A 9232-nucleotide genomic window follows, 5' to 3' on the forward strand; every position below is an offset into this window, starting at 1 on the left:
GGCGTTCTTTAAATACAAAAATATTCATAGTACACAAATTCATACCCGTAACCACTGAAATAAAACGGGTGATAACACATAAAATACGGCCTTTATTAAATGATAATGTTGCCAAGCGTAATATTTTAACAAAAATAAACATGTTAAGTGAAGCGGAACTTGTTGATAGCAACACAACGTGTTTTGTCGATAAACCGTTCGTATTCCGCTTAACACCGCTTCGAACACAATGTGTGAATGAAAAACTGTGAAAAGTGATTTATAATAATGTTAATCTTTTGCTTTACCTGTGAAAATAATAAAGCTTAGACCTATTTTAAAATGTCGTGCCTTTGAAAATATTTACAATAATACAAGTATATGTAAAGATATAAACTAACTGATTACCATAGCTTGAAGTGAAGTTCTTTTATGACAAACGAAAAATTATAAGTATTAGTGAGAGTTAATAATGTTGTGATTCCTAATAAGTAGATAGTAACCCTGGGATACCAGGGTTGTAGAGATCAATTATTGATCTTACAACCCACACGAGATAAGAAGAGGAACTATAGAAAAACATTTATTATTATTAAAATAAGCTAACATTAGGACACTAAAGAGAAAATATATATTTATAAAAATAATTATAAGTATATAAACAAAATGTCGAACAAAACCTACAATGCACTACTTTGTGAGACATCAGAACTTATTGGCGAAGCAACTCAAGCAGACGAAGCACTTTTCGCCGCTGGACAAGCGGAAAGAACTGCCCTCCAGCCGCTGCTTTCTGACATACGAGTACGCTATACAATACTTCTAGCTAGATTAGACAACGTTTATGACCAGATGCTGCAGCCACAAAAGCGCTTGATAGTCAAACGCCTGCTGGAAGCGTGTTTGGGAAGGCTGATTGAGATCAAGCATGATTTGGTCGAAGTCCATCTGTCGGATTATACTTATGATGATGATGAGGTAAGTGATGAAGGTTTGAAGTTGATTTACTTAAAAATGGTTCAGGACTGATATTGTGTTCCTTCTAACATAAAATGATAATATTTCTTATTGTTATATTTTTCTTTCATAAGTATTTTTTTTATTATGTTTTACGCGAAGGCAATAAAATATATTTAGTTTGATTTATTTTTACTGTTTTGAAAAAAAAAAACAAATGATTTTGAGTATTTTCTATGACCTCAAATATGATCCACTACAAAAATATCAACTCCTGACGAAATTTACAGGCTCTAACAAAACTTCAAGTGACTCCTTTCGAAGCAGAGCCAGTGGTTCCCCAATATTTCATCAGAGAACGGGAAGAAGAGGTCCAAAGCCGTCGGCAGTTCATTGAAGATACCCTGAGGAAGCTAGGATACGAGCCTCCGAAGAAACAGCCTCTAGTGCTGACTGAGCAGCAAGCTGTGCTAATCATACAGAGCCATGAACGGGCTCGTCAAGGACGCCTTAGGTAAGCTAAGACCATAGAATGAATAATACTACGTATAGAATGGCAACTCTCCGCTCCCCACCAGCGGCTAAGCGAGGTTTACCGAATTCATCAACCCTTAAAAGTTTTGACGCACCTGTTCAGTTTAGTTCTACTATTTAGGTTACCTTTACCATTTCTATCACTTTTTGACGGACTGTTTGATGACTAACCTGCCAGATAAATTCTGGATGGGCCAACAGAAAATGATCAGCAAATGATGATTTTTATAATTATGTTCACAGAGGCCAATTCATGAAAGAAATACGACTTCTCAAAGAAAAAGGCAGAGATCAGAAAGGGGAGATGTCTGCGGCAGCTGCCACAGCCATACAGAGGGTCTGGAGAGGATTCATAGCGAGGAGGGCTACGAAGAAGAGAAAACGCCAGGAGCAGCTTTTAATAGGCATGGAACTACCTCCTTATGTTGAATCCGCCGAAGTTAAGAAAGCTGAAGAGGTAAGTTTTATTATATTATCAAGGTATTCTTATACTTTATTTTAGTTATTTGTGCTCATATGGTACATTTTTCGTATTTTCTTGTGCTGAATGTGTCCACTAAATTAGTGAACCACTATTTCAGTCCATCTCCTTTCTAATATAACTTAGAAAGTTTACGCAGTCACTTTAACGCTTGCGATTTCTATACTATAGAATCAAGTGTTCTTAAAAATAAATTTTAGAAAAAATATTATGCACTAATGGTACACTAAGCCGTTGATCCTGATATCTACTTAGTAAGATACAGGTTTTTACCTAGTTTAGGAAACACATTCTTGTATTTTAAGTACAACCATTGTTAACTTCATTGTAATAGTTATTTTTTGGAAATAAATGTATTTATTATTATTATTTATTTAAGTTACATGAGACAAGTCAGAGATCTTTGGCGGTTCAATAGTAAACCTGACATCAGGGTTGCTGAGGTTGATGATCCACCTCAGTACCCAGACGATATTAGAAGATGGTGTATAAATTATGTTAATAGCAGGAACTCCATAATTATGCACTTAGGTTAAGCAGTATCGTCGTCAACTTCAAAAAGAAAGAGAAAAGGAGTATCAAGAAGCTCTAGTTGCGATGGAACAGCAATTGAGAGCTCAACACGGCGTTAGACTGAATGAACAAATTGGAGATGAACTCAGACGGTGGATTAAGGAATACTATGAGAGAACAGGCAGATTCCCTGACTTCCCTTCAGAAGAAGGAGGTGGTAGTAGAGCTATGTTTAGCAGGCAAGGTAAAAATACAGTACTCCGTTCAGCTTTTGAGAAATCTTTAAAAAATTTTTAGACACATCATGTACAGTAGGTAATATAAAACATGAAGTTTAATACGCTTACAGCTTTTCGTCAGATCCGATTGTTATAAAACGCAATGTTGTGGACTATATGAAAAAAAAAATAATGTCACAATATACTGTTTGTAATAAGTAAATTATAATCATTATATTTTTCCTCATAAAGGAACTGGAACAGACAGTGAACTGCTAAGTAAATCTTCACCCGTGACGTCATCGAGAGAATCCAAAAAAAGTAAAGACAGTAAGGAGAAAAAGAATAATAAAGCAGATGATAATAAAAATAAGGATGAAGCAGAAGATTTGCAGACTTATAAATGTAGTCAATCAGCGTTCTTGCAAGATGCTATTAATTCTAATGAGGAGTAAGTATAATCAGCACATCAAGTAAAACCGCTTTTAATAGTAAAACCTCTTTGCCATTAAAAACTCAAATGATTTGTTAAAACCAAACTAAAACTAACAGAAAAGTAAAATATCGTTTTGATATTCAATGTACAAAACACGAATGTACAAATTTTACAGATTTGAAGACATTTGGAAATTCAAAGACGATCCAGATAATACCCACGAACGCTATTATAAAGATATGATTGAAAGAGAGAAAATGGTCAAAATCGAACAAGAAATAAGAAACATAGTTGATGAAATGATGAGAAGTGAACTGGAGTTATTGCAAGCAGCGTTTGATAAAGACAGAGCTCATAAAGGAAAGAAAGCAAAGAAGCCGCAGAAAAAGGTAATTATAAAACATTTTTAAAAATCGTTTATAATCATATAAGGCCCAGTCGGAGGCTTATAAAGTCTAGTAAATGTGTTGCCTATAATATGTACAAATATATCGAACAACTTTACTAACACTGTCAATGAAGTTGCACAGTAAAATATACATATTATGTTCTATACTATCTCCGGTTGAATAACATAAACATGTGCCTTTGATGGGACGGCTGTTTATATTTTGTTGTACTTACTTTATTGTAAGCTGAAAACTGACATTATAGGTTCGCCGCGGAGGTAAAAAAAGTAAGAAGAAGAAAGAAAAAGATCTGACACCAGATCGTACCACTGAATCACTTTTCGAAGAACTTGTATCCAACGGAATCATTCGTCCTTATCCCGTAGTTAAAATAGATGAGTTTATAGGAGAGAAGTGTTATGTTGGAGCTGAATGGAGGAGTCAGGGTCTGGAACCAGAGCCTTGTTTGGGAGATATAAGACAGTTGGTGAAAGAATACTGTATATTGCCTCTTGGGTCCGAACATGTTCGGAATCACACTCCTTTGGTGCGCTCTGTTTTACTTAGTGGTACGTTTATTTGGTTTAAATTTAATCATGTTTACTACAATTTATTCTTCACTTCAGCCCTCAGAACTAAAATATTTACGAAACATATTATGCAGTGCTATTCCATTCGTTTGGTGTTCAAGTAGATAAAATGTATACCATGTTTCAATATGTATAACATTCTCTAAATTAACTCTCTCATGGCATGACTTTAACAATGATCTCTAATTTAACCCTCCCACGAATTAAAGTCATAAAAATACTGATTTTGCCTCAAGGTCCTTCGGGTAGTGGAAAGAAGTTCCTAATACAGGCAATCTGCAGTGAAACAGGGGCAACATTATTCGACCTTACACCAGCTAATATAGTCGGCAAGTACCCAGGAAAAACAGGACTGATCATGTTGATTCATTTAGTGATGAAAGTGTCGAGGCTACTGCAACCTTCTGTTATATGGATGGATGACGCTGAAAAACCGTTCGTGAAGAAAATTCCCAAAACTGACAAGACTGATCCGAAACGACTGAAGAAGGATTTGGTGAAGATTATAAAAGGTGCTATTGCGTGATGTATCATAGTTTTGCGTCTATGAATATCTTATACAATTATTTTTCTTAAAGTTCGTGTCTAAAATAATTTCATTCAATGTGCCCCAACGTACTTTTATATAGGTATTCTGGTACAATCAATATCATTAACTTCTGATCTTTTCTCTCACTTATAAGTACCCATTTGAAATTCCTAAATGTATTTCTGTGATCAGCTCAATCTTTTGTTTACAGCAATATGTCCTGAAGACCGTGTTATATTCGTGGGTACATCAAGAAGTCCTTGGGAGGCGGAACAAAAACTCCTATTTCAGTGTTATCAGAAAATTATTCAGATACCGAGAGCGGATTATGGAAGCATTTCTCTAATGTGGAGAACCAAGCTTCACAGGGCTGGTGCCTTGTCGCCGAGACTTGATGTATCTTGCTTAGCTAGAGTATCTGATTCTTATACTATTGGTAAGTTTATAAGGATAACTATATGCATAATTATTAGTGCAAACTTTCTTTAATTACTCTTCGATAGTTATAACTTTCATCAACTGGTACTACAAAATATCAGCGTTTTAATTTTCCGTATCTATCTCTACAAAAATATGTGAGATCGATTGGATGGAACTATTTATCTCTAAAATTTTGGGCGTCTAACAATAATTATGGATGGAGATGACCACTTGAGATGACAATGCAACAACGACAAGAACGTGGCTCTTAATAAAAAAAAAAACAAAACCATTATAGGGTGTTTGACTCTATATGGACGCAATTCATCTAAATAAGCAATAAAATAATTAAAATAAACCTTCCAATTCCAATTTGACATTTGCGCTTGTAAAAGTATGCGGGCAATGTTAATAACTGTCAAATAGCAATATGGCTTTTTCAGGTGAATTTCTTCGGTGTCTTCATTATTGCTGCAATAATGTACATCTGCATTGGTCGTTGCAGGGACATTGTTGGCAACTTTAGATGCAGTGTTAACAACTAAGAGAAGATTGCAGTTGCGAGTGCGCGCACTGACTGCGCAAGAGGTTGCTGTTCAATTGAGTTCTAGAGAACCTGTATATGCTGAACAGGTAATTATTTGCATGTTACCCTTGCTTTCCGCATAGGTAACTTTTCCTTTGGAGAATTTTATTGAGGAGAACTTTTCAATCAACAAATCAAAAAATCTTTATGGCACATAACATAAACTTAAGACATGTACAGACGAATAAAATAAGCACAATAGGCGGCTTTATTGCTAAACAGCAATTTCTGCCAGGCAACCTTACGGTAAAAGCAGTTTATGAACAGACTCAGGCAGAGAGTTTTATGACCGGAGTGACTGCAACGTGAAAGAACAAGAATAAAAGTCAGTGGAATGAACAGGGATATTTAGGGAACAAGGTGTGGGACGATTTTCCTTAGTGTTCATTTTTTGTATTCATTAGCTAGAAAGGACAGAATTTCCTCTCTCAGTCTGGATATTACTACGTTAACGCATATCTTAAGTCCTGATATATTTTTAAAGGATGCATCAGCGGAAGCGTGGTGGAGTAAAACTCCATTGGAAAGGAGAAGACAAAAGGCCATACAGAGGCTGCAGGAGTTACAACAAGAAGCCGAAGAGAGAGCTGCTAATGCTATCAAATAATAAATTACCTACACTGAATTATAGAGCCGGCTCTATAAAGTAAACACCTTCTTAAATTTTGAATGAAACTTAAGAAGGTGTTGCAAGATAGGTGCAAGAACCAATCTTGCAACTTTTTTAAGTTTAGAATTATAAGTCACGCTTTGATTTTTATGCTCTTATAGTTGAGCTGCGAAGGTTTTTGGAGATACAAGAATTTTGGAGATTGAAGTATAAGCAAATGTAATTTCATTAAAGGTAAGATTTCAAAGCATGATAACCATGATAAACCTGGCAATTTAGTATTACATTGGTGCTGATTCCAGTACACACCACCTAATTTTATTTTAAGTTACTCGTATACCTGTCACTTTCTTATCCACCAAAAAGGAAAGGGACGGGTAATCGACAGACATAACATTTATTTTAAATATCCCTTCCAAAATTTATATTGACTAATAACCCGACAGAATTAAGTTGATAGCTCATATGAAACGGATTACATTGTCATATGAGTGAGATTAGCATTTAGCATTCACTTTAAAATTAACAGTTGTCAATTATCCGTCCCTTTCCTTTTCGGCGGATAAGAAAATGACAGATATAACTTAAAATAAAATTAGGATGTGTAGCAAGAATCGGGGCCATTATTGTACCTTTATTAAGAGTTTGTTTGTGTAACTATCACCACATTGATTAAATAAAATAAAGTATTAATAACATACTTATATATACGTGACTTATTATAGATTTGCCGCAGATGGCATTAACTACTTGGCCGGAATATTATAAACAAACTTTATAGCGGAGTTTGTATTTACATTTTTAGTAACACCATTTCCCATTCGATTTTCAAATACTTAAGTATTTAAATCCTCAAAAACTCGACACCCTTTTAGAATTAAAAGTTAAACTGTACCCTTTTTAAAATAAAATAAAGTTGCCGATTTTGAGAACACGATTCTCCAATTGGGTATTGGCGTTAATTTCTGCACTCCTTGGAAACCCCGTGGGAACTGCCATGTGGTCTAGCCTTACATCCTCTTACTGCTTTCACTTTGAATATCTCCAGGGTAAGTTCTAAGGAAGACATTTTATACCCATTATTTTATAAGTACCCATGGTAACCCAGATGGTAGAACGCATGCTTCTCACTTTGAGGTCGCAGGTTCGAATCCACTACAAGCCTAAACCAATGATTGTCGATTTGTTTTCGAATTCACGTTTGGATCATAAATGATTATCACGTGCTCAGCGGTGAAGGAAAACATCGTGAGGAAAGTCACATTCCTAAGAAATGCATTTTCCGAGGTATGTGCCTGGTTTTCAGAGGTCAGACAGGTAGTCGCTTCTGTAAAAAACCGGACCTGTCAAATCTTCAGGTTAGGTAAGCGGAGCCTGTGAAAAGCTCCCGTTTTTTTAATGCTAGGGGGATGATGATATTTTATAAGTTGCAATTTTTCTTCGCAAAAAGTTTTAGAATACAAGACTGCACCGAAAAGCCCAGATACAGTACAAACATAAACGCACCCGGAGGTCTCGGGTTTGAATCCCAGTGATAACACATCACAAACGTCCTTAGTTTAGACTATGGAATACCATTGGCTTTGATCCTAAGAGACTTCTCTTGCATAGATCATCGGTCATAATGAAAGGTCACTTATGTTAAATAGAACATAATCCGTTTTTCGGTTTTTACGACACTCCGGGGTTAGTAAGCAGCTCAACGCCTTTTATGTTTTTATTCGCTTTTATTACAGCAAAGAAGTAAGCTTGTAAGTCTTTTGTAAGTTAACTGTGTATAGGGTTACCGCCCGTCCGTTTCCCGGATTTGTCCTACTTCAGAAAGCGTCTTGGGAGCGTAAGGTTTTAAAACTGTATTTTATTAAAAATGTATTTTATTTTACTTTTCTTTTGTATGCTAGGTGAGCTGTGGGTACTTAGTTCCTTTTGCCGATGTGCCTTTGAAGCCCATACATACATACATAAACAGCCTATATACGTCCCACTGCTAGGCACAGGCCTCCCCTCAATCAACCGGAGGGGGTATGGAGCATACTCCACCACGCTGCTCCAATGCGGGTTTGTGGAGGTGTTATTACGGCTAATAGCCGTGACCAACGGCTTAACGTGCCCTCCTAAGCACGGAATCATCTTACTTTTTTGGACAATCAGGTGATTCAAGCCTGAAAAGTCTTTACCAAATAAAGGACAGTCTCACGAAGTGATTTCGACAATGTCCCCATCGGGAATCGAACCCGGACCTCCAGATAGTGAGCATAACGCTCTAACCACTAGACCACGGAGGCTGTCCTTTGAAGCCCAATTGAGATATGTAGTCCTGAGTTTATGTTACGTTGTTTATTTCACTGAGTAGTAGGCAAAAATCCCCGTGCTGTATCAGCTCTAAAATTCAGAGTTTTCACATTTCTTGTCCTGGTTGACAGATTTTATAGGTGACAACCCTGGTGTTGTACTATTATTTTATAAAATCCACTATAACGAATTCCCTTTTGCAAGTAACTAGTTCCGTAGAGACATTTGTACCAGCACGTAGGAGCACGCACAAAACGACATAAGTAGAAAATTCACAGTTAATTCATAAAGGGTTCACTAATAACATGCTGAAGTGTATTTTTTCGCTTTTCCCCACTCGCTGCTGTTTTATTCCGCCTTTGTGCTGGGAGCGCCGGGAACGAGCAAAACAGTTTGTTTTCTTTGAACATGATTTGTATATTTTACAGTCGTTTTTATTCAAACTAATAAATAGACGGAAGCGGCGTCTGGCTAAATAGAAAGTGGAAATGAAATAATTCAGTCAATTTAACTTTGTTACATTTATGACTTTGTGATATTGACTAACAGCGTAGAATGAAGAATAAGTACTACGTGCAGAACGGACACTACGCATCAATTCTTATCTGTGCCGAGATAGATTTACCTCACCTCTAGCTGGATCTCACTAGTTCTTCTTCTATCGTGTGGGTTGTGAGGTGGAGTACCAACCTGATCAA

General features: G+C 36.3%; 1 protein-coding gene across 1 annotated transcript; it reads left to right on the forward strand.

Moving 5' to 3' along the window:
• Positions 1–645: 645 nt before the first annotated feature.
• Positions 646–6329, forward strand: LOC126375045 (dynein regulatory complex protein 11). The gene is made up of 11 exons (XM_050021886.1): positions 646–957; positions 1227–1450; positions 1714–1927; positions 2483–2708; positions 2935–3133; positions 3294–3507; positions 3773–4076; positions 4334–4609; positions 4838–5062; positions 5552–5679; positions 6117–6329. Exons 1-11 carry the CDS (start codon positions 646–648, stop codon positions 6237–6239), a joined length of 2445 nt encoding a protein of 814 aa, XP_049877843.1. The 3' UTR covers positions 6240–6329.
• Positions 6330–9232: the final 2903 nt, after the last annotated feature.

The sequence above is a fragment of the Pectinophora gossypiella genome, chromosome 18 (assembly GCF_024362695.1).
Source record: "Pectinophora gossypiella chromosome 18, ilPecGoss1.1, whole genome shotgun sequence".
Taxonomy (NCBI): Eukaryota; Metazoa; Arthropoda; class Insecta; order Lepidoptera; family Gelechiidae; genus Pectinophora; species Pectinophora gossypiella.

What these genes read in the sequence shown, in the direction of transcription:
- LOC126375045 (XM_050021886.1), top strand. Translation starts at nt 646, where the DNA reads ATGTCGAACAAAACCTACAATGCACTACTTTGTGAGACATCAGAACTT. An exon ending in AAGTTAAGAAAGCTGAAGAG is followed by an intron (nt 1,928 to 2,482) that starts GTAAGTTTTATT and finishes TTATGCACTTAG; the next exon opens with GTTAAGCAGTATCGTCGTCA. An exon ending in CAAAGAAGCCGCAGAAAAAG is followed by an intron (nt 3,508 to 3,772) that starts GTAATTATAAAA and finishes CTGACATTATAG; the next exon opens with GTTCGCCGCGGAGGTAAAAA.